Here is a 26,923-nt window from a genome sequence, read left to right as displayed (position 1 = left end):
GAGTTTATTTTATTTTACCAAAAATACATATATTAAAGAACATTCAGTAATTTAAAATTTTAGGTATTATTACCATACTAATGATAAAAAATAGTGACTTTAAATTTGGCTATTTTTCTCTGTCAAAAAATGCTTGAATTTGTCCTTGTTAGTCCTTTGAACTAACATTCTTTTATAAGTGCTCCACCAAAACAAAACAAAAACAAAACTTTTGAATTTCATGTTCCATCGGAAACATTAGATAGATATATAAAACAGTAAGTATAAAGTTAGCAAGCAGATAGCATAGATAGCAAAGACAATATATAGTATAAATAATATATCCTTCATTACAAGAGAGTCATTGTGTCACAGTGGAAAGAAAGCTAGCCAGGAAGACGTGGGTTCAAATACTGTCTCTGATACATACTTACCATGTGACTCTGGTCAAGTCAATTAACCTCTTAGTGCCCCTGGGTAACTATCTAAGGCATATTACAGAGAAGGTGCTAATCTACATTCCTAAAAGGGAGTTTCCTAATCTGAGTTCCTTAGGTGCAGTGTTAGAAAAGTTCTTGTGAATCTGAGTGGGCCATTCTTTGAAAGGTAAAGAATATATAGGGGCAATGAATTAACAATTTATTTTTGCCTTTTGTTTTCTAACTGCATTAAATGAAGACACTAGCATAGTTTAATGACAAAGTAAGATGTTTAACTATGAAATGTTAAAAAAAAACCGCTAGACTGGAAATCAGAGAATTAGTTTCTTGTCCTGTTGGGATCTAAGTCTGTCTCCTCATCTGTGAAATGAATTTATTGGATTATGTGATCTCTCCAGTGCCATTCCCTTCTAAACTTCTTTATTCTATGAACCTTAAAAATTACAACCCTCATTACATTTCAAAGAATAAAATGTACCCCCCAAAGAATTCCTAAAATATTTTTAAAGTTTGAGATGTTTATCTTCCAAGCTTATAACATTTTGTATTAAGTTCTGAAGTAGCTAAAATTATTTTGTTATGACTATATTAACCTTTATGGTGACTGTCAACTCTGCTAGCAAAATGAAGTTTCATGAGTAATTGTTACTATTGATTAATACTTTGAATAGTTGAATTAGACTCCTTTAGAAAATTATGAAAATGGTTATTTCAAATAATAAGATTTAAATGATCAGTAGTCAAGCATTTACTCTACTGCCTACTATGTGGTAAGTAGTGCTACACTATCTCTATTAATATGGATATTTCTGACTTAACGGGCATCTCTCAGCAGAATTTTAGAAAAATGAATGCTGAAAAATTAATACTCTTTTCACTGTGACCTTCATTAAAATTTGAAAGTCAAATGACATTAAGACAGCCAGTAGGAAAATGGCGAGGGTCTGAATTGTACTGACTAGTACATAATAGACATTCTTTAAATGTCTATTGGTTGATTGGTTTCTATTAGTTTGAAAACATAGGTAGGAGTTAGTGTATTATTGCAATCTGAGCTTTGTCCAAGAATCTGTGTGTTCTTATGGTAGATGAAGAGTTAAGTAAGAGTAAAAGGTTAAATTATGTTCAGGAGTCAATTAAATTCAATAAATATTTTGAAGTAATGACTATATCCAAGTCATTGGACTAAGTGGTAAATAGAAAATACAAAGAGAAAAGAAGAAACCACACCTATGAAGGGCTTACAATCAGAGAGAGGAAGGAGAGAGAGAGAGAGAGAGAGAGAGAGAGAGAGAGAGAGAGAGAGAGAGAGAGAGAGAGAGAGAGAGAGAGATTACATTTTAATAGTGGAAGACAATACCTATAGGAATGCTAGAAGGAAAGGAGAAGGAGGTTGAGTCTGTAGAACGACTAGATGAGAGAAAGGTGAAGTATGTCTGCAGTCCTTCCAAAAATATTTTATCAAGGGAGAATCTCCAATCAGGAGAGCAGGACCTTAGTATGACATTTCCTAAGTGGGCAGTGCTATAGGTGAGGAGAAAGGTGCAGTCTGGAGAAAGTTATAGTGAGAATAAGAGAACATAAACATATGCACAAATTACTATGGTACAATTTAAAATGTATTAGAAATGCTGTGAGAAAATTGAGGGGGGTGGAAAGGTTGTTTCTTTTGGAGAGAATCAAGAAAGGCTTCTTGAAGTGGCACCTGAACTGGACATTGAAGGCAGTTTCAATAGTTGAAACTAAGGGTCCTGGGAAGACAGAAGTCAGTATGGCAGAGGAAGCATGAGCAATCGTACAGAGAAAGAAGAGAGGCAGCAATGGCAGGAACATAGAGAGCAAGGGATCTTTAAGTGTTTATGTATGGACTTGAAGTTAAGTTGGTTGCATGATAGTTCACAAGAGAAGCCCAGTTCTCCCATGTATCATTTAATGTTTAAAAAAGTTCCAATATGTGTAATCATCATAAAATTCAAATAAGTATCAGTGCCTTCATACAACTTAAGCTGGCCAGAAGCCTTCCAGAGCTCTCCCAGTATCATCAATGAATGTCAAGTATGAAAATAATTGAAAGAAGTAATTGGAAAGAAGCTCTAGCAACATATTAGGTAGGTTATATAATATGGCTAGGTTGTGTTTTTTTTGTTTGTTTGTTTATTTTTACCAAGAACAGTTCAATGCTGGGAAAGCTATCAAACATAATAGTCCATGTTAATAATAAAAACAATGAAAATCACATTATATTCATGGATGCAACTTTTAACTAAATATAGTATCTATTTCTGTTAAAACCACAAGTACTCATAGAAATAAATTGATCTTTCCTTAGTTTAATAAATTGCAACTATTTAGAATGCAGAGCTAGTTTTCTACATAATGGAAAAGCATTAGAGACCATTCTGATAAGATCAGGAGAAGAGCAAAGAGATGCATTATCACCACTATTATTGAATAAAGTTGTAGAGAAATTTGAGCTAAAGCAATAAGACAAGAAAAATAAATTGAGAGAATGGTAGACGAAACAAATTATCACTTTTTTGTGGATGAAATATTGTCTACCTAGAGATTCACCTAAAGTTAATTAAAACAATAATTTCAGCAAACTAATAAAACCCTAAGAGCTACAGAAATTCCATTCAGAATAGCTATAAAGTGCATAAAATATTTGAGAGTTCACCTTGCTAAATATATATATATATATATATATATTATATATATATACACATATACATATATGTACATATATATATATATATATGAAGTAGATGAATAAAACTACGGTATTAAAGACAAAACTAAATAAAGTTATTAATTGTTCATGGGTGGTTAGTCAATATAGTAAAAATAACAATAATACCTAAATTAATTTACTTAGTGCCATACCAATTAAACCAACAAAGGTTTACCATCCTCTCTGCCTCTCTGATTAGAGGGTAGGGTCATGAACTACAAACCAAATCTCCTTTTAAGGAGAGATCTTAACTCAGAAATCTAACTCCGTGTTTTTTGCCTGGCTACGTTACTTCAAGACTTCTCTGACTTTTCCACTATGCCCCAGGAAGCTCACTATCAGGATAACCTTGTCATCCTACAAGATCTCAGCAACATCTACCTCATCACTAACTTCTGCCTCTAATTAGATGGTGGGGCCATGAATTCCAAACCTCCATTTAGGAAAATAGCTCAGCTCCAGCATCTCATTTCTCACCTGGCTGCATTACTTGGAGACTTCTCCACCATGCCCCAATCCACCTTTTCTCCTTCCTTTTGTGTACTGTCTTCTGCCTTTAGACTGTAAGGTCCTTGAAGATAGGAACTGTATTTCGCTTTTTGTATTTGTATCCCTACCACTTAGCACAGTGCTATAGTAGACATTGTCGTAGGCATTTAATGTTTATTGCCTGTTGTTTATTGATTAAAATATAATAATAATAATAATAATAATAATAAAATTTATCTGGAGGAACAAAAGGTCAGGAATCTCAAGTGAAACAGTGGGGGAAACACAGAAGGAAAGAGACCTAGCAGTCTCTTAATTCAAACTGTAATACAAAGCAGTAATCATAAAAAGCTATTTTGTTACTAGTTAAAAATAGGGAAGTTGATCAGTGGAACAGATTAAGTGTACAACATATGGAAGAAAACAAATGTAGTAGCACAGCATTTTATAAATTTGAAGATTCCAACTATTGGAGTAAGAACTCACTGTTTAACAAAGAACTTCTAGAAAAGTCTGGCAGAAATTATGTTTAGACCAACATCTCATACCATATACAATACTACATAGTTATAGGACCCAGATATAAAAGGAAAGAAGAAGGAAATACTTTTGTAACTATTCATAGGGAAAGAGTTTTTGACTAAACAGGAGATGGTGACAGGAGATCAGCAATTTGGATTGCATAAAATTGAAAGGCATTCATGAAAGAAACTAGTTTTTAAGACATCAAAGAACTATTTCCTAATAGATAAATAATTAAAAAAAAAAAAAGAAAATGCAGTTCTTAAGAGAAGAAAAACAGGTTATCAGAAACCCATACGAAAAGTGCTCAAAATCACTAATATTGAAAAGTTAAATTCAAAATAACTCTGAGTTATATTCTCAGGCCCCATTTGATTCAGCAGTAAATCATAGGTGTAAATGTGGGTTCTAGTAAACTAATATGTTACTTACATTTAAAGATTTTTTTTTCACTGCTTACTTACTCTGTATGATAACTTAAGTCCCCTTGTCAATTATAATCAGAAATTGAAGGACAGGCTTCCAGTTGCTGCCCTGTAGTCTCCCCAAATCCAACACATGGCACTTATGTGTTGTTGGCAGAGTTATATAAACTGTGGCCCTTTTCCAGAAGTTTTTGTCAAATAGTGAATCCTTATTCCAGTAAGTAATTGGAATGTTTGTATTTATCAAATACTACAGTAATAGTTACATTTTCTTCAATATGTTGTATAGCTAATCTTTTTCCACTGACTAATCCCTATATTTTCTACCTTGTACCAAATTATCTTGAGAATTACTGCTTTGTAATATAATTTGAGAACTGGCACTGCTAGTCCTCCATCAGTCCCACTTTTTTTTTAATTTTCCCTTGAGATTTTTGATCTTTTTTGCCTCCATATGAATTTTATTATTATTTTGACATTTTGTTCTTACTCTGTTTCAGAGACGTGGGTCTGAGGAAGGAAAATGTGTCTCACCAAAAGGTCTTGTCATAACTAGTGAACAGTGTATAGTGTGGCCAAAGATAGAAGGTGAAAGTTTCAAGACCTTCAGATACTACCTGTGTTACAAAATTTTAAATTACAGTAACACATTTCTGCATAGAATTGGACATCATAAAACAAATAGCTGTATACAGTGGAGGATAGACTTCACTGATGTTAAAATATGGCCATGTTTTAAAATGTAATCATGAAAAGAATTGCTCTGCGTATTGTATTCCTCTGCCTGTTATGCCCTAGGCAACTCCCATCATTACCTACCTCCAATCAATACATCTACTGTATAAAAGAATGTACTTCTTCTGAGAAATAACCCTAAGTACATGTTTTAATTCTTCTATTAGACTTCCTGAAAAAGTATTTCAGCATCTCACAAACACTAAAGTAAGCCTTACGTTGACATTTAATGAAATACAAAACCCAATTTGGTTTTTCCAGAGGACTTTCTATCCCAAATGTAACTTTGACAGCAAGTCTGAGAGAATCATTTTTTAGATTCAGTCTTTTGTTATAGATTTCTACAAGTACTCTTTGGCTTGCTCTTGTGGTTTCATAAGCACAGTTCATTTCAGACTTCTATGTGAACTATTAAGTCTTCAGTGGAAGTTTGCAGTAGTACCTCAGTGATATGATTTATGTCTAAGAGAAAGCAAAATCTTACAGGACTTAAAAACATAAATGTTTTTCATCAGTCTTATAAATTATGTACATTTGATTCTGTTACAATGCTCTGAGGGTAGTAATTTAAAATAACAAGTATAAAATACATGTCATATAGTTCCTTTTTTCGAGATATTTGACCAGTATTTGTACCAAAGAACTTTGTGGTTATTGTTTTATGATCCAAGTTAACACCCTAACAGTATAAATATTGCCAATCAATGAGATCATGGAATAATTTAGAGCTAGCAAAAAAAAAAGACATACCAAATATCTTACTTGTTTAACATTAAAATAAAAAGTGATAGTAAACCATTTAAAAACAGAGAGATGATCAAACTGCTTCCTTGCCCCTTTCTTGATTTCTCTTCAGTGTCTCATAGGCATGATGAGTCAGGATCACTCATGTCCAGGAGGTGGTTGTATGGATTTACATGGGTTTTTTGGTCAAATTTTCCCTTTTGTGGGTTTTCTGTTGTTGTTGTTCAGAAAGGAAACACTTACAGTATACTAGGCGCCATACTGTAGTTCCAAAACTGTGGTTTCCGTCTGTGGTTACCAATTTTGAGAGTGTCGATATTACTACAGCCCTATATAACATTGAGACTGTTCAAATGTTTTAACTGATTTTTGGAATTTGGTCTCTCATTTTATACAGTCATTTAGATGCACAGAGAAATTTCCATTACTTGACTGTGCTGTTTGCTTTTCTTCTGTGTTCTAGTGGTTTGGCAATAGATTAGAGGTTGGGTTTTTCACCATTTGGTACTAATTATCTAGGAACAATCTGATTTTCATTTATTACATTCACATGGTAGTGTTTCTCATGTTTATATTGGAAAATGGGGTCAACTCTGCTCTCATCCATCAAGTCATTCCAGCAGTTGGACCCTTTTCTACAATGGCAGGCACAAAGAGTTAAATAAAATTCTTCACTTTACTGCTTGTGCGTGTGTGTGTGTGTGTGTGTGTGTGTGTGTGTGTGTGTGTGTATGTGTGTTTGTATGCCCGTGTACACATATACTTATTTCATTTTGGGGCCAGCAGCATGCATTCAGTTTACTGGGATGTTAAATGAATAAACTTGAAGTGCTAAAGATTACTGGGCTTTCTTTTGCTGAATGAAATCCATCACCCTTTTAATTCAAGTTATTGTAACTAGGTAAAATTCTTTCTTTTTATACTCTTATATGTGGTTACTACTCAGTAGATTTGATAAGGTATTTATGGATAAGAATATAAATCTCTTTCTTTTCCTCTCATCTTTTCTTCCTTCCTTCCAGAAGCCTTGGGTAAACAATAATTAGAATTTTGACTTTTGTTTTCTCAACTACTAATGAAGAAAGCTCTGATAGGAAAGATAAGATTACTAAAGCTCAATTTTGCAAAAAGCCAGATGTGAAGAACCTTGATACATTAAACTTGCACATTACTCCACAGATGCTTCAGACCACAATTCCCTACCCCCACTCCCAGAAAAGTGATTTTCTCATAATTATTCCTTTATAAAGAAGATGAAGAGGAAATGGAGTCATCTAGCCTAAAGAGTATTAGATTGGGATTCTTGACATAATTGTCATGCTAGCTGATTCTTCAGCTTGGCTAAAAGCATTTAATCTCTGCCTTAGCTTCTCCAATTTGTACTTATCATGTAAGATGATTATGATGGCAAAATGAGATAATGGATATGTTGGTGTTTTGGAAATGAAGAAAATATGAAGATTATGAAGAAATGCACAACTGTTGCTATAAGTCATGCCTTCTCTTTTTAGTCATCTCTACAGTTATATCTTCTCTAAAAAATCCTTCTAAAAAGGTGCCCTCCAAATACACTAAGGTAGAACCTTAGGCAAAATTTTCAGAACTTTATTCCATAGTATCAACATCCGGGGGGGGGGTAAGTGCAGCTGCCCCTCACAGGCATCTCCAGAGTCCCACCTTGCACCTTTGCTGTGCCTTCTCATCCTGTCTCCCTGAAGTTGAGAATGGGTGGGAAGGGTCAGGGATCAGAGGCCATACCATGGGGATGTGTTCTAAATTTCTGAGGGGGAACTTTATCTATATTGATTGCTGGGCTGACTGTACCTACTTGAGTCAAATTGCCCTCTGTGTCCTGCATCAAAACACAGGGCCCAGACATCCATATTATCTATTTCTACCTAAATATGCCTGGGACAAGCAGCAATATCAGCACAGAATTGCCTGAGGTGGGATCCTAGGGCCTTCCCACACTCCAGAAGAGCTTTTCGTGGTACTGCTTTGCCTTGCCTCTTTCCCTCCGATAGCGACCTCCTTAGCAGCCAGATTTACACCTAAGTGCCACAGTCAACCCTAATTCAGTTTGCTTGAAGGTTAGAATCCTTGTTTTCAATCCTGCCCTAAGGTAACTACAATTGGAATAACATTTGAAAATGCTATTTTCCAATAATATGGGGGGAAATGTGCTGGGAAAAATTGTGTTATCATAATCTCAACTCTTTTTTAGACCGAATTACAATGAACCAATTTGATGATATAGAAGAAAACATAATTTGAGGGGAAAAAATAAAATTTTCCCATTTTAATTTGGGAAATAAATTCAAGGACTTCTTTTTATTTTCCTCTAGAACCTTGCAAATGTTTCCTCCCTGCAATTTAAGATGAAAGATAGTATTATTTTAAGATAGTTTCTTAGGCTTATATTTTTAAGACCTTTATATCCTTTTATTGCCAAAAGAATTAACAACGGTTTTTAGCAAGCCATTGGGTTTTTTGTTTGTTTGTTTTTGTAGATCTTGGTCAAAAATTAAGCTTTTTTTTAAAATAATGGTACTTTCATAATTCATTGATTTATTCATTATACACAGATAGGATCAGAAACAATTTATGCTGCAGTTAGGAAGAAGGTAAAGATTGAAAAAAAAATCATTAGAATTTAAAATCCAAACCACCAAAGATTAAACTAAAGGTTACTTAAAGTACCTAGAAAAAAACCACACACACAATTGAAAGTTACCTCTGAGTGTCTTAATCATTTGATATTTGTCCTTAACTAAGCATTTGATGAGTAGAGGGGTGCCCTTTGTATAGAAACTCAGACATCAAAGATAGAGCCTCTTAGAGCCCAAGTAGAGCCCTCAGAACTTGAGATCATTGAGGGAGTAGTGAGTCTAGATAAGTTATAATACTGTACATCTATGTTGAACGGTTTCTAAAATATTGATTCTTTCAGCTTAAACATAAGGTGTTCCAAAAGTCTTAGGGCATTTTGGGACTTAGTGTGCTAGACTTTTGAGACACCCCATCTTGACCTTAGCAAGAAGATCCATCACACAAAATAATTTCTTTTCATGGACAGTATGTGTTTCATTAAAAAAAAATTCTTATCTGGTTAAAGTGACATTTAAAAATAAGTTCCAGACCACTTAAATTTAGAAAGACCAACCAGAATATGTATTTAACTAATGCCAAAAATGCCACTGCACATCATTAAATTGCTCCAGATTTGGCAGTTATATTTTCTCATCCGTATTTCATAAGCCTAATAGCTTGGTGAGAGAGCTGGCACTTTTGAGACATACACAGAGATTGGAATATTCTGAGCTTGAATTCCATCCTTTATAAGGAATCAAATTCAGCAAACTAGTTTCCTGTCTGAAATAAACAGGGATGATGCTTCTGCCCCTAATCTCTTTGATGTGGACAGACTTCGGTATAGCTTTGGACCTTAAATCTTAATACCCAGGTATATTGACATTATCATTTCTTTCTAGAATACTTCTCTAAAATTGATCAAACTCTTCAGTGTAGTATTTTAAATACTATATTCTTTTCTGTATCATAATAAAACTTTAAAAAAAAACCCTTAAATTAGGCCATTTTGGTCATTAACTGGGGGAACCTTTTAAAGACAGTATCCTTAGTAAAGATACTAAAGATAGTAACCTTACCCAGACATGATTTGTCATAGGTCATAGAGAAACTGTTTATTTTATTTTTTTCAATTGTGGTGACATCATGGATAATTTCTACTTGAAATCTGCACATGATTTTCAACCACTACTTTTGTATTGAAGCTCAAATGAAAAATGTAGTTAACAATTTTAAAGTGACAAATATTTACTGAGCCCCTGCTATGTGCTCTGCTAGGTACTATTGAAAGATATGGTCGTAGAATGGAAAAAGCACTTTGGGGCTCAGGAATTCACCTTGGAGTCAGAAGACCTGATTCTAGGTCCTAGCTCTGTCACTTAACAATTGTGTGACCCTGGACAAGTAACTTAACCTGTCTTAGACTCGGTTTCTTCATCTATAAAGGAGAGATAAGAATTCTTGCTCTACTCTTCTCCTAGAGTTGTTTTGAGCAAAGTGCCACAGGGTACCTCCCCCCCCAAAAAAAAACAACAACAACTACTTCAAATCACTATGAAATGTGAACTCTTAATAGCTTTGATTAATTATTTTTGACTGGATGCCTGTTGATAGGCTGATGGGAAGATGGGCAGCTGCTTTGCAGTTTATATGCTCAATTGCCCAGGGCACTAAGAGGTCAATTGGCTTGCCCAGGCCCACACAGTCAGTATGCATTTCTGAGTCCACCCCTTTATCCAATATTCTACTGCTCACATTTAGGCTTTTAAAGCTTCTATTTCCTCATCTGCAAAATGAGAGAGTTGGACTAAATAATAAGAATTTTTTGAACTGAAATTCTGGGACTCTATCATAAATTTGGAGTAGTGTTTTAGTATAAAGGCAAGTAAATTAATCAGGCTGGTTAGCAAAGAAGACAGTATAGTGAGGGATATATGATCTGATTACATGGGAAAGCTATAAAACTATGCCTGTGCATATATTTGTATACATAAGTATATATGTAGATTTTTCCGTTTATATTATAGTTATATATTTTTATTTTTTATTTTCATTTTTACCCAACTTTAATAGATGTTTTTATTCTACGTGGACAGGAACTGCTCCTGTGATTTCATTGCTATAGGGAATTAATAGATGAGAAAACTCCTTCATTACATTCTCTACATCTGAGTCTTACAGAGTTGCCTCATGCATTGACAGGTTCATTTACTTGGCTAGGATCACACAGCCAGTGTATGTAACTGGCTGGACATGTCATCCTGGCTTCAAGGCAAGCTCTTAAACTGCAAAGCCATGCTGTCTCTCTTAACTAATAAAACTAGACAGAGTCAAAAGCTAGTCAAAAAAGAATGCAGTAGACATATTCATGTTTTTGACTTATTAGAAATTAGTTGTAGTGAAAGAGGTTGCTCAGAAAATGGAAATGGCATTCAGTTGGAATTGGCACCATTCCACAGGTATTTATTAAATGTTGACTGCAGACTGTGGACTGGGCTCTGGGGATACAAGAATGAAGAAGCTGTATTCTGTAGTGAGGGACAGCATATGCTAATAAATTAACCATGTGATATTGGCAAGTAGCTTAGTGTCTGCATCCAGATTCCTTTTCTCCAAAATGAGAATATCAACAAAGTACTATCTCTCCCTGGCTGAGGAAAGCTTTTTAAATCCTTAGTCCTATAGAAATGTGAACACTTTGCAGTATGAAGATCTTCTGCTAGATCATTTCTAAGGTCCTTTTCTGTTTTAAAATTTAGGTATTCTAATTTTGCAGTGTGCAATGAATATTGGAGCATGACTTTGTACTTCATATAGCACTCTAAGAACAATCTTGAGGCAAATCAGAATTCAAATCCAATTGCCTATTAAAATAATTGATTTCCAACACCTTAAGTTTGAACATCAGCTTCATTTTGTGGGGCACAGTGTGTCCCCTAAGGCAAGGCAGTAAGGGACCAGTCTGGCAACCTCCCATCTGCATGAAAGGACTTCCCTTGCACAGGGAATCTGCTACTTTCTGCTGCTGCTCATAGCGCCCCTCCTCAGGTGAGGAGACCTCAGGCTGCACAAGCACTTTGGGCTTTCTGTCTCCCTTTTGACTTAGCATGCAAAGGGTCTGGCTAGGCATCTTCCATCTGCCCAAAGCAATGACTTGCATCTATGTTCGTGCAAGGAAACCTCCACCTCCTGCTGCCAGCCCAGTCTCCCCACTGGAATGTGGAGAACATCTGGTGCAAAGAAGAGCAACTTACCCTCTATCTTCAGGCCTTCCACCTTCTACTGTAGCATCTTTTGAGGGAGGAAAACGGATGGGGAATGGCACTTCTTTCTCTTCTTGTGCAGAATCAGTTTGCATCCCTAGTTGTGCCCTTTTCTTGCCTAATCTCTAGCCTTTGGAGGGAAGAGAATTTGTGAAGTGAAGTCACCCATCTTAGCGTGGGACTTCCCACCTCATATTACACTTGCTTACAGCCTGATCTCCAACCTTCATTGGGAATAGGAGTAGCACCCCTCACTCAGGGACTATCATCATCCTCATACCTAGTCATATTCTTCACATCCCAGTAACTCTAATTATCCAAAACTCAATTCTTGCCTCCCACTACCTGATTCATCGCTGCCATACCTCTTAATCTTCCTACCTCAGAGTTTCAACCAAATACCAACTAACTCTCCCACTGTGGCCTTTGGAATGCCTGTTCCATAGGCAATAAACTTCTCATCTTAAATCTTTCCCCTTTCCCACTCCTTCCATCTACTGGCTCTTCCGTGAAACCTGACTCCTCACTAATGATAAGCCTGAGCTGGCCACTCTTTCCAGTACTGGCTGCAACTTCACGCATTCCCCTTGGCTCATAGATCAAGGAGGGGGAGTTGGAATACTCCTTCATCTTCATTGCCACTTTCAGGTTCTCACCCTTCCTTTATCACTTAGTAACTTCTGTTCCTTTGAGGTTCATTATATACATCTCTACTATCCAATCAAAATCTTGGTAGCTGTTATTTACATATCCCTAGGTTATTCATCTTCCTTCTTCAGTGAATTCAGTATCTGGTTTATAATTTTTCTGTCCTCCCCAACTCCTCCTCTAATACTATGGGATTTCAACATTCCCTAATCACTCAGTTCCTCAACCTACTTGCTTTCTGTGAGCTACTCTTGTACCCCACTTCAGCCACACACAAGCCCTTAACCTTGCTACCTCTTCAAGAATTCTGAAATTCTCTTATCCAACTCTAATCTGTTACTTTTGATCTCTCCCTCTGCCTTCCCTTACTTCCCTACTCTTGGTCCATACTATGACCTCTAATCCCTTGACACTTCAATTCTCGCCCAAGCCATTTCCCATGAACTAACCGCTCTCTCCTCTTTCCCCCATCTTGTTGATGATCCAATTCAATTCTACACTGTCCTCCTTTCTTGAATTCTTAGCACCCTTTGTCATATAAATAATTATGCCCACCCAAGTCTCATCCTTGGATCACAGCCACCACTTGCTTCCTTCACTCCTTCCCATATGCTGCTGAATGAAGATGGAAAAAAATCACACAACCCTTCTGACTGGATCCATTACAAATTACCAGTGAAGTCTTATTCAAACCCAATGACCTTTTCCCTATCTTAATTCTTCTTGATCTCTCTGCAGCCTTTGATACTGTTGATCATTCTCTCCTCCTTGATATTCTTTTCTCTCTAGGTTTATCAGAACACCACTCTCTACCTGTCTGACCTTACCTTCTCTGTCTCCTTTGCTGTATCCTCTTTCAGGTCATGCCCTCTAATCACTGGTGTCCCTCAGCCTTCTGTCCTGGACCCACTCTATACTTCTTCACTTATGTCCCATGGACATAATTACAGTCTCTGTGATGAAAACTCTCAAGAGTACCTCAAGTCTTTCCCAGTTCTCTGCTGACCTCTAATCTCACATCTCTATCTGTCTGAAAGGCATCCCCAGCATACATCTTAAACTCAGTGTGTCTAAAATGGAACTCATTATCTCTCCTCCCCTAAATTCTTCCCTATTCTTCCTAATCCCTGAGTCTCACAATCTAGGAGTTATCCTCAACTCATATTTTTCACCTCCCATATCCAATCTATTTCCAACACCTGTCATTTTCATCTTTGCAGCATCTTTTAAATGTCTCCTTCTCTTCTCTAACAAACACTGCCCCACTCTAGAATAGGCCCTCTTCAGCTAGTCTGAATTATTGGACTAGCCTGCTCCAGAAAAACCCTAGAAAGACTTGTATGAATTGATGAAAATGAAATGAGCAGAATAAGCATAACATTGTACACGGTATCAGCAACATTGTTGATGATCAACTGTAAATGACTTAGCTCTTCTCAGCAATCCAATAATCCAAGACAATTACAAAGGACTCATGATAGAAAATGTTATCCACATCCAAATAAAGAACTGATATACAGATCGAAGCATTCATTTAAACTTACTTTATTTTTTTGTGTGTGTTTTTTTTTCCTTTTGGTCTGGTTTTTTTTTTTTTTTTTGGTGAGGCAATCAGGGTTAAGTGACTTGCTCAGGGTCACACAGCTAAGTAAGTGTCAAGTCTCTGAGGCCGGATTTCAACTCAGGTCCTGATGATTCCAAGGCCAGAGCTCTATGCGTTGTGCCATCTACCTGCCCCCTCTGAACCACCTAGCTGCCCCATAGGCCTGTTTCTTCTTTCACAACTGTGGCTAATATGGAGATATGTCTTATGTGATTGTATATATATAACCTATATCAAATTGCTTACCATTTTAGGAGGGCTGGGGTGGTAGGGAGAAAAATTTGGAACTCAAAATCTTGTAAAAATGAATGCCAAAAGTTGTCTTTACATATAATGGGGAGGGAATACTATTAAAAATAAAGACAAAAATGAAATAAAAAAATAAAAGTAAATTTTACCAACCTCTCCCCCTCCAAAAAAAACCTCTGTGACCCTGAACTTAACAACATATGTCATGAGTTTCCTCATCTACAAAATGGGCATAATAACTATATCTTCTTGTTGTAGTAAGGATTAAATCAAATTTGGTAAAATACGTAAACACACTTTGCAAACCTTAATATGCTGTATAGCATGTTATCTACTGGTATTGTAGAATAGATGGCAACTATCATATTCAATAAGTATTGGGAACTTGGAAAACAGAAAGTTTAAGGGACTTGTCCAAGTTCCCAGAACAAGTAGAGGTTATTATCAATCCATCTGGAATACTCCAATTTTAATTAGTTACATTAATACAGAAGAGCAAATGTTAGTCATCGTAATACCTCACACTGACACAGATGACTCTTAAGGTTCTGAAAGAGCTTTTCTCATAACTGTCCCCTGCGACCAGTAGTGTATAACCATAACTGTAATATGATTACCGAAGCGAGATGTGGTAGGGAAAGAGTGCTACGCTTGCAGTCAGGAAGACCTGTATTCAAACTGAAACTTCTAGCTGTGTGATCCTGAACAATTTACTTAACCTTTTTTTGTTAAGGGAACTTTTTAGAACTTGCTTCAATTTTTCCCTCTTTAAAAATGAGGAGGTTGGACTAAGGGTTCTCTCAGCTTCCTGCTTGCTTTAGATCTATGATCCTAGGTACTAAGTCATATTTGGGTTGCTATCTCTATTGGTGAAGGAGTTCTCCAAACTCCCCAAATCAAAGATTATTCTCATTTTCTAATAATAGCATTACAAATGGATAAAGTTGGTTTCACAATTAAAACGAGACTTCCAAGTTCAGCTTTCTTTCCATTATAGAATTGTACCCAGGATAGCAAAGGCCATTTATATTAGGCTATGGAATATACATTGTTAGATATATTTGGATATTGTGTCCTGGAAATTCGTATTACTTTAGACAGCATGCCCTCAATGGAAAGAATAGACATGCAAAACTATCTGCTTTGAGCAATGCTCAAAAGTGTACATGTTCTCGGCCTATTTCCCTCCTTTCCTATTGATCTAACACACAGTTTTGTGTTTTTTTTTTTTTGTGAGGCAGTCAGGGTTAAGTGACTTGCCTAGGGTCACAGAGCTAGTGAATATCATGTGTCTGAGACGGATTTGAACTCAGGTCCTCCTGACTCCAGGGCTGGTGCTTTATCCACTGCACCATTTAGCTGCCCCCCCCAACTCCAACATACTTACTTCTTACTGAAAAATGGGCAGTCCTCAGAGTTTACTACAGCCTGAAGTCATTTATTTCCCATTCTTATGGTATCATGGAAAGAATGCTTGAGATTAGGAGTCAAAAGACCTTGGTTCTAGTTCTGTCACTGAGCAGATATGTGTACAAGCATCTATCAAGTACCTACTGTGTTACAGGTACTGTGTTAAGTAAGGGCTGGGAATACAGAAACAAGAAAAATGGAGGATAATCTCAGTTCTCACAGATCTTATGTTCTTATAATGGGGGGAAATTATACATAAAGGATAGCTGAAAAGTAGGTGAGGAGAAGTTCAGAGAATTCAGAAGGAAGCAAGGAAAGGAATGTGAGTAAGACATTCCCTCGAATTGAAGGTTCCAAGAGGAACCAGAGCAGGGGCCTAAAGGAGACCTTCAAGAGCAGTTGCTAGGGCATGGAAGGAAGGAAACAAGCATATATTAAGCACCTCCTGTGTGTTAGGCACTGTGCTAAGCTCTTTACAGATGTCTCATTTTATCCCCATAACTCCGCAAAGTAGGCACTATTATTATCTTCATTTTACAGATGGAGAAACTGAAGCAAACAGATTAAGTGACTCGACCACAGTCACACATTAAGTGTCTGAAACCAGATTAGAATTCATGTCTTCCTGACTTCCGGCCCAGTGTTTTTATCCACTGTGCCACCTAACTACCTGTTAGATGTGATTGACTTTTCTAGAGTTTTCTTTCACAGAAAATGTGTTTTTTAAAATTTGTACATTCTGGTTCATTTTTAAAAATGGTGGACATGTGTTCTCCGCACAAATTACTCTGTAGTTCCCTGGTATTTTTATTTTAAACTCATAGATTTAGAACTGGAAGGTATCATAGAGGCCAGATTGTCCAACCATCTCATTTTACAGATGAGTAAACTGAGTTCCAGAGAGTTTAGTAATTTGTTCATGATCACCAAGGTAGTAAGTAGCAGTATTGGCTCTTCTGGGCATCAGTAGTGCCATTAATTATGATGCTTATTAGCATCTTTGACTATTCATAAACTTTGAGTTCAATGAGTAGTTACTTCTAAAATGGGGGTCTTAAATAAGTATAAATCTTGGGTGTCCTTCATTTAAGAATTCAACAATGAATATAAATATTTAAAGTTAGTATATAGATTACTTTAAAAATATTCTTTAGTCATAAGAGAAGGGTGTTGTTATTTTCCAGAAAACATGGATTATCTTTTCTGTTAGCATCTCTTTCCAAATCTATTAGAACTAGTTCTTTTTAGTTCTTATAATTGTATCCCCAAGTTGATCTATGGATTGATATGGTTCTTATTTTAATGGGCTTTTGTTATTTTAAATATACACATGTTTGGCCACTTCATGTTTTACAATAACACTGTTAACTCATTTCAACCAAGCCCTTCCTGTCAAGGCAGCTCTGTCTCTGCCTTTTGCTATTAACATTTTTTTCTCAATGGTAGTAATGGTCTTATATGTTTTGCTTAAAACAAAAAAAAAAGTTTCCATTTTCTGAAACTAGCCAAAGATATTTGGTGGAGAATGCCTGTGTGGAAAAGGTATTCATTTCAGAATAGTTAACTTCAGTTGTCCTCCATATTGTTATCCTTTATAACCGTGTAACAGAAGCAGCTATTGTCCCCTTTGCTAGTACCTGTTTAAAATTTTTATTGTGATTGATTTTTCCTTATATCTGTATGCTGAAAGTTCAGGCCTATGATTTGTTCACATGAAATTTTACCCTAACAGTCATTATCCTTATTACAGGCAGCCAGTATGGCACCTAAATCACCTTCCACTGACATCTTCGATATGGTTCCTTTTTCTCCCATAACTCCTCAGTCATCAACACCTACTCGCAATGGTACACAGCCTCCTCCAGTACCCAGTCGTTCTATAGAGATAAGTACGTTCTGTAACAATTCTAATTCCTGTTGTTTTGTATGTGGTATTCATAACAAACCAAATAATGCTTATTATTTTTATTTATTTTATGTTTTATTACTTCTTGTTACTATAAACAAAAATATTTTGTTTGTTAAACTCTATACCCCTAAGCCAGTTTATTTCAACTTATAAACAAAATTACTAATGTTGCTGTTATGAAGAATTTGAAATCATTGTGTGGGAAATGGAACTTAAAAAGCCTCATATGTATGTATATATGGGTGTATGTGTATATATATATATATATATATATATATATATATATCTCACATAAACATATGTCTGTTTATATCGTTGCATGAGATATTCAATTTGTTTTCCCTTCATGCACTTTAACATCAATTCTAGCAAGCATTTATCTGTTATGTGCTATGCACTGGGTATACAGAGACAAAAAATAAATTGTTCTCATAGTGCTTAAATTCTGAAAGGATTCTATATGTATTCATACGTATAAAAATAACTTAATCTGAGGAGAGATTGGGGGTGTGGGGGTGATGATTGGAAAGGCTTTGCAAGCTAGGAGATGATACTTGAGCTGAGCCTTGAGACTCCATAGAGCATCTATTTCTGTTTGTTTTGTTTATAATCTTCCTTCTAAAACTTTGTTCTTGTTCCAGAGAACTTTGGTGATGACTGTTCAAAGTTAGGGAGTAAGTTATTCACACAGAAAGCTATCCCAGATTGCAGGCACTTTGTGAGAATCCTTTCGAAAATATTAACTGACCAGAATATAAATATTTCAAAGCAAGGGCAATTAACAAAATAGCAGAGTAGTAAAAGTAACAACAGGACATCTTCCTTCACCTCCAAATGTTCAGTTCCCTAAACCACAAATACACATATTCTCAGTGGAAAGAATAGACATGCAGAGTATTCATGAATGGGGCTACACACATGGTTACAATATGGAGCCAGGTGTACATACATGGAGGGGCAACTCACACTTCTGACACTGTAACACACTGAACTCTGCTCCTCCCTGGGCATTGCTTCCTATTGGGTGTCTCCACTGATGGCTGCTGAATATCACAGCTCCCTTTCAACTAGTCTTCTTGCCAAGCTCCCTTCCTGCTTACTAAATACCCTATCTAACATTTGCTAATAATGCTGTGGTTACCAAGCCTCTTCTTTCAGAAGAGGGCTTCAGAAGAGCAAGATCTTTCAACTCCTTCATTATCTATAGGTAGGTGGAATAGAGGAAGGGGATAGGTGGGAAAGGGGAAAATAAGAGTTCCTTCCAGAGGAGAACCATAGTTCTCTTAAATCAGCTCTGTCAGTCAAAGCTCTTCCACTCATCCAAGCTCCTCAGAGAAGAAAATAGATATTTACCATAAGATTATATTATAGTAATTAGCATTAAGATTTAGAACTGGAAAGGAAGCTCTTTGATCTTTTCCTTGAACTCCTCTGTATTTTTCTGCCTCTTCTGAAGCTCTCAGTTCAACTCTCACTTGACTTAAGGTCAGAAAGCCATTTGAATTCTTACTTAGTCAGCAAGAATATGTTAAGGGCCATCTATGTACTATGCATTTCCTTAAGTCATGGGAATAAAAATAAAGACAAAAGACAAGGTCCCCACCCTCTGGGAGCTCACATTCTAATGGAGGAGACAATTTGCAAACATTTGTAAATGGAAGGTAGTCCAAGTAGAGGGATTTCGAAGATGGGCACTTAGGAGAGTGGAAGAGACCTACTGTGGCTCTTATCATTCCCCTCTGACCAAAGCAAATTGTGCCAGGGCTCTACTTCCTCAAACAGAGCTAAACAATGCTCTTATGAAGAAATGGCTGTTAACAGCTCCCATTCTTCTGTTCTGTGCAAATGACAAGGGCTGGTAAATTGATAATTAATTTATGAAATTATGAAATGGAGGCAGGCATGCCTGGTTCTTTGGGTACATACAGGAAAAGACCACAATGGCAGTAGGAAACAGGGCTGTAATCACACTTTAATAAAGATAGAGGATGTGGAGGCAAACAGCACAGAAAGTACAGATGCAGATGGCATGGGCACAGGCGAAAGGGTGGTGAAGGAAGAAGGCAGGCAGCCTGAGGAAAAGGATGGGGAGGAAGAGAGGCAAAGAGAATCACTCATCTAAGGATGCATTAGATTTGGCAGGACTTGGCAGCATGAACCTGATAGAGGTGGAAGAGTACTCGGGGAGCAGGAATTTGAGCTCTCGTTTCTATAAGGTTTTGGGCAGGGTACAGACTGTTATCTGTGCCACCTTAGGATTAGTTCAAAGTTGTCAGTAAAACTTTAAAGTTAACATGTCCATCTCATCTCAGCATTCTCAACAACATTTGGTGATCTACTGGTCTTTCCTGCGGAAGTCTGAAATTTGTCAGGGATTTATATATTGTAGGGACCAAAAGGCCGTGACAAAAGAAAGCACCTAGGTGGCTTCCACCGATTCAGCACATATTACCAGGATGCTATTTTTGGTTAATGTATGATAAAATTTGTGAATTGTGCTCCTTTGATCTTTGAGACAGTTTATATGTCTAGGTTCCCCTTTGCAATCTGATTTCCTCCTGTTGCCACTTTATACTGGCTACTTATAAACTTACTATACTGACTAGGAGGTGGGAGTAGGGGACCAAAACAAGATAAAATTTGGAGAGCATACTGGAATTGTGCCCAAAGAGTCATTAAACTGCTTATACCCTTCAACCCAGCAATACCACTACTAGGTCTGTTTCCCAAGATGATTAGGGGAAAAGGAAAAGCACACACACACACACACACACACACACACACACACACACACATAGATATTTGTGTCTAATGGTAGCCATCCCTAGGGTGGGGAAAGAAAGAAAAAAAGAAAGTTACATGATAACTATTATATATTTAAAAGGAATATAAATTGTACATAATAGATTTGCAGTTTCATGTGTAATCATCATTTTTCTATTCTGTTGTGTTATGGAAATGCTTGTTTTGTTTCTTAAGTTCAGAATAAAATAAATATTTTTTTTAAAAAGATACAATTTTAACACAGTTGGGATGGCTAGTGAAGATTCAAAACCTTTATTCTCTTCCCAACAGATTTGTTAATCAGGTTTTTTTTGTTTAACTTTTTGGTCTCTACAGTTATGACAAATTTAGTAGGGTTTAAGTTTATTTGTATTTTTCTTAAAGTGCAGTTTGCCATTTTGATCTCTTTAGTTAAAAATTGTACAATCTGATGTAAATATGCACTGTACGATCTCTTTCTGAATCCATTGTAAAGGATTTGTATGTTTCTTAATTAAGCCACTGACATTTTATTGGCCAGTAGGATATAAAGGTATAGCTGTGCATTTTTCTTTGGTGTTTTGTCCATAAGAAATATAGCTCATTTCTTTTGTGACTTAGCATGCTACAAATTTATTTTCAGTGGTACTGCACCTGCTGTCCATTTTTCTTTGGTGTTTTGTCCATAAGAAATATAGCTCATTTCTTTTGTGACTTAGCATGCTACAAATTTATTTTCAGTGGTACTGCACCTACTGTATTTTAATCTGTAGCCTCCATCACAGAGGCTGAATCAGTGGCTCCCAGTGGGAGGTCATGACCCATTATCTGTCATTTATGGGGAACTGAATGGTCTAAAATGAAAGGCAGTTTGTTATTTTAAAAAACATGTATTACATTCTTGAAACTCTGTTATGACATTGAGAATAGTATTAATGCTCCTGTAGTGCTTAATAGGAGCAAAGAAATCGTACATCTTTGAATCTTGCATAGAATCTAGAAGAGTTCCTTTTATAGAATGAATGAATATTTATTGAACAAGTGTTATATACGTGAAATCACAATCATAATACATTTGTAATGGAATTAGATTGTTAGCCAGTGTTGCAAAGGCATGTAAAAAAAATAGCAACAATAAAAAACCCAAGCTGCATGTGAAGTTCAAATGCAGTCCCCATTTTTCTGTTCTCCTTTTGTATAGGGTAGGGTACCCTTTCTTGCATCATGGACTCTTTTGACAGTCTGGTGAAACCTATTGAGCCCATCTTAGAATAATGTTTTTAAATGCATAAAATAAACTATTTATGATTAGTAAGAAAATATATTATATTTAAATAAAGTTAACAGAACTTTATCTTATCTCCTACCATGTTCCAGGCACTGTGCTAAGCTTGGGCAAAACCAAATTCGTGGACCTCAGGTCGCAAATATAAAGAAATGGTCTTGTTTATTGGTGTTTGTAAGTTTCATAATAAAAAAAAGATAAGAAAAATTTCAGAAATTTCACTCAAGACAAATTATATGAGTTAAATTATTTATAACAGAATAGCTTATCAACATGTATTATTAGTTAAGCATAATAATTTTCAGTAAAGTATTTCTGGGCTCTTTAGATATTTCCTTTCCTAAGGCCATAACTTGATTAATAGGAGGCTGTATAAACATAGCACAAAATTGAAATGGAGAATTGGCCAAATAATTACTTCATATGAGCAACAAAAGTCATCAAAGTGAATAATTCTCCCATTAAAATAATCGATGCTTTCATTGCCTGAGTCCTGTGATTTCCATGCTACTAAGTTGTTTATTTCCTTTATTCTAGAACGAGACCTTTTTGGAGCAGAACCTTTTGACCCTTTTAACTGTGGAGCAGGTGACTTCCCTCCAGACATTCAATCAAAACTAGATGAAATGCAGGTGACTACTGATTTATTACTAAAATAAATTTTATTGGTCTGTAAATACTTATTAATCCATAGCCCTGGCCTGTTACTTTTCAAGGTGAATGACACTCCTGGTTTGTTTGTTTTTGTCACCATTAGCTAGTTTTATGTTAGCATAATATTTAGGTTAAAAATCGGGACATAAATAAATTCTGTACATATGTATACATTCTGTATATATAAATGGTGTATTTCTCTAGTCCTTAAAATAGCACAGCAAAAACTTTAGATGTGGCTGTTCTATCTTTTAATGTATTTTACAACTGGGACAAGTATGCCCCTTTCTCTGTCTCTGATTATCTCTTCCTCCCTTTCTCTCTTTCTCTGTGTCTGTCTTCATGTATGTATGTACATACACACACACACATACACACACACACACACACACACACACACACACGTATTTTTTTAAACTGAAGTTTGGAAACTGATGTAGAGAACTCCTTAAAATGAAAACTATCAGTGGGGATAGGCACTTACCCTGCAACTTACAGTCTTAAAGAGCTGCCTGAAGTATTGAATGGTTAATTGATTTCCCTAGAGGAGGGTCCAGTCTCTTTCTGCTCTGCCACTCTGCCTCCAGTTTGGGGGGGTTTTAAAGAATATTTTGTATTTTTAGACAACCTCTACTAAAATAATAGTCTAATGCTCTGCCAACAGAGCACAACATTTCCAATTTGGAATTCCTTGGAATATGGTCTTGGTAACAAATTATTTCTAACACCCAAAGATCAGACTAGCTTTCTTTTTTGTTTGTTTTGCCGTTAAAAGAATGTGTATGTTTATATATACCTAACTGTATATATTTACTAGACCAATATGTATGAGTATGTATACATCTCTCTTTCCCTCTCTCATACATTTACAACATGCATATTCTTTTAATAGAAAAAATATCTAGTTTGATCTTTGGATGGCATAAATAATTTGTGTGTAAGATATATACACATACACATATGTGTGAGAGGCATGTATGTATATACACACATATGAGACAGAGGTGTATATGTATGCATGTGTGTGTGCACACAGAGCAAAATCCCATGAATTTCAATAAGGATTCATGTTTTTTTTTAAATGGTAATAGAGATTGATCTTACTTATTGATCTTTTTCAAAATTGCTAATAGCAAACCATTGTGGCAAGATCTTAAGTGCTGGCCCTGGAGTCAGGGGAGACCTGGATTGAAATCCTATCTCTGGCCTTTACTAGATGAATGACCATGGGCGAGTCTCCTCACCTTTCTGAGATTCAGACAAATCTCTAAGACTTCACATATTGACATTATTTAGAAGATTGAGCTTTTATATATGCAGGAAAAAAATCTATAAAACATCTAATCGATCCATAGAGGAGAAAAAAAGTATTTTGTTAATAGTTTTAATAACTCTTGAAATTTTTATAGGAATAGTAATAATCCACAGAGAAGCTTGATAAGGGGCATCTTTTCTTGTATGCCCCTCATTTTTTTTCATAATTCTGATTTATATTATGTACTGAAGTAAGTTAAATCTCAAAATCTATATTTAAAGAAATAGTTGACAAGCCTAGAAACAGCAGTTAATTATCCATTAATTCTTCAGCTCATCCCTTTATGTTGATGTTTCTAAGCTCATTTAATACAAAGATGACATCAGTCCACTGAGATGAATTCGAACATTCCTTCAAAATATTTTATTTCAAAAACTTGACCCAAAATATTACTATTGCCATGACTTAAAATATACAGAGAGATTAGTGAGGGTATGTAGTAAGTAAAAATAGCCATCAAAAGTAAATAATATTTACCAGAAAATGAAAATTCATCTTGCTTATATGAATGGAATATTGGCAGATACAGAAAAGACATTAACTCGGGATACATTTTTGGTGTGTGTGTGTGAGGTAGGGTCATTGTGTCTGTATATCTAACCTAAAGGATTCCCTATACAACACTTGCTGCCTGAGCAAAATGAAAATGCTAATGGACGCATGTTTTAGCCACAAAATGGTGGATGCAGTGCATTTATGAGTAGGAATAGAAGATCTTATCCTTAGTCTAGACTTATTCTTTAGATTTATTTTCTAGGTTTCTTTTGAGTTGTCTTTGTTTTATGTTTCTGAAAGCTATAGTATGACTACTATTTAATATTAATTTTTCAACTTGAGTATTTAAAATATTTGATAACTATTAGAATGATTTGCTATGCAAATACTAAGCCGCATTACTCTATTTTGATTGCTTCTAATACTTTCTTAATGTCTTTTTATCTCTTTGTGCTTTCATGGGGGGTAGCGCCAGAGATGGTTAGTATATAATTTCCATAATCATTTCACAACAGCTTTTTGCAACCTAAATTTTAACATTTGCATGCTTTAACTGACTTTGAAATGTTTCAACTGCTGTTTCACTGATGTGTTTCTGGATTTTATGGCCTATTTCTATGTGCTTGTGTTTACTTTAAATGCCTTTTTCATTCAGCCGTTATTGTATTGCCTAACTTCTTCTCCTGTATTAGTTGAACCTATTATCATAGGTTTCTGTTCAGTAAAGTATAGTAACCTTTTGGCTAATATAAAGTTTATGTCAATTTTATTGCTAGTTTTAATGGCCTTATTTAACCAGTGTACACTTTTTAATTATTCTTTTTTCTTGCCTTACAAATACATTTTGTTTGTTTGTTGTGAGCACCAGCATGCTTATAAGCATAAGGAGATATCTGGCTTTTTCATTTGTATTTAGAAGAATAGGAACAAAGTTTGTCTAGAAAATAAGCTTATTCATTTGAATTTGGAGTCAGCATGAAACTCATGTCAAATAATGAGAATGGTATATTATAAATTGTCAAAATAGGTTACTTATGTCTTTGAAGTCAGGCGTAATGATTTTGATTTTAAATTTGACTAAAAACTAGGAAACTCTAAAAACAAAGAATAGTTACTTAGGTGACATAGATCTGGCCTAGGTTAACTGTAAGTCATTTGGAATTATAAAAATGTTTTATTCTCAAGGAAATAAATAACACATTATGGCTATAATCAGAAATATAATAATAGAATATCTAATAATAGTAAGCAATTGTCAGAAATAATAATAAAATAAATAATAGAATTGAGGAAACACATTCACCTGCCTTGTATCAGTTGTGCAAAGGTAAGTTTCTATCTGTACTTCATAAATTCATGGTTTTTAGTAAATGCTTTAGTACAACATTCCAAAAGAATGTAGAGATGAACCTTGCCAGCTTTCAGGAAGTTGCACAGTTTGGTAAGGCAACAACTGGGCATCTTAAGGTTCTCCCAAGCCCTCCATTCAAAGTCAAGCACTTTAGTAAATCAAAATTGAGCCTCTTTGTCCTTGAACCAATTTATCCTTTGGATGTTAAAACTTTCAAAGAGCAAATAACATGATTTTATTCTCAAAAGTTACAAGTATAATGGTGAATATCTTAGTTCCCTCCATCAGATGAGCAATATACAGGTATTTCTGCCTCAGAGATACCTAGGCATTCTTGTAACTCCATCAGAAAACTTTGGCAGGCTTTTAATATGACTTCTTGTCTTTAATTTTGATGACTTCATTCCTGAGGCCATTTATTTGAAGGATTTTCCACAACAAAATAACAACAACAAACAATATGAGAGAGGCTTTTTTCAGACTCTTTGCTGAAAGTTAGGTAAGTTAGTTTAGTAACTATGTCGAAAAAAGAAGGCTTATAGCCTAGGCTATAAGGCTAGTCTCACATGACTTGTTTTTGATGAAGCTACACTAGGCTCTTTGTGATCACAGTTTCCTTTTCTAGATGTCCAGCAATCATCTCTCTAATAATATGTTCTAGAATTTTGCCAGGAATTGATATTATTGCCCTGTTGTTCTAGGATATCCTTCTCTTCCCTTTTTTGAGAAATGGGACAGTATTTATCCTTAACAGGCTTATGGTTCTCCACCTATTCTTGATGGTCTTTCATATCACCTAAGCAATGACATCTTCCAGTTCTTTAGCCTTCTGAGGATGTAGTTCATTCAGTCTAGTTCAATTGCTCTAGGGCCCATAAGCATCCTTGTAGATATACCCTTCCTCATCTTACTGTTAACTACTTTTATTCTATCTTTTCCTACCCCAAAGTCCTAAAACTTGTTAGAGAAAACAGATTTAAAACAATAACAATAATTGAACAGTCTCTGCATTCTCTACCCTCAGAACCATCATTCTACTTTTGATTCCTTTTCCTTTTTTTTTAAATTGTTGTCTTTGGTGTTCATTCCCATTCTCAGCTCATTCTGAACTGTAATACTCCAGACATAATTCTTACAATATCCATCTTCTAGTTCTTGACCTTATTTCTGTCTCCTGGACAATTCTTGAAATCCAACTTGGTCATTAAGTTTCTTGTGCTTCCACATTGACCTTTTAAGACAATTTCCTTATTTCTCTTTACTGGAATAATTTACTTTTGTGTTTTCATAATACACATTTTTTTTGCTTTTTGGTGAGGCAGTC

The 26,923-nt window shown here is 35.6% G+C and overlaps 1 protein-coding gene across 5 annotated transcripts in view; it reads left to right on the top strand.

The window, feature by feature from the left end:
- The window catches only part of GULP1 (GULP PTB domain containing engulfment adaptor 1), a 355,456-nt gene that overhangs the window by 314,897 nt on the left and 13,636 nt on the right, over nt 1-26,923 (top strand). For all 5 annotated transcript variants that reach the window (XM_020993575.2, XM_020993579.2, XM_078146941.1 and 2 more), the window contains 2 exons: nt 17,578-17,716; nt 22,322-22,416. In XM_020993575.2, coding sequence (XP_020849234.1) covers nt 17,578-17,716; nt 22,322-22,416 — 234 coding nt within the window. The remainder of the gene's footprint in view (nt 1-17,577; nt 17,717-22,321; nt 22,417-26,923) is intronic.

Source organism: Phascolarctos cinereus, unplaced genomic scaffold (genome assembly GCF_003287225.1).
Source record: "Phascolarctos cinereus isolate Bilbo 61053 unplaced genomic scaffold, phaCin_HiC Scaffold_726;HRSCAF=1367, whole genome shotgun sequence".
Classification (NCBI taxonomy): Eukaryota; Metazoa; Chordata; class Mammalia; order Diprotodontia; family Phascolarctidae; genus Phascolarctos; species Phascolarctos cinereus.
Note: the sequence above shows the minus strand (reverse complement) of the source record. Positions and strands in the feature narration are given on the sequence as shown.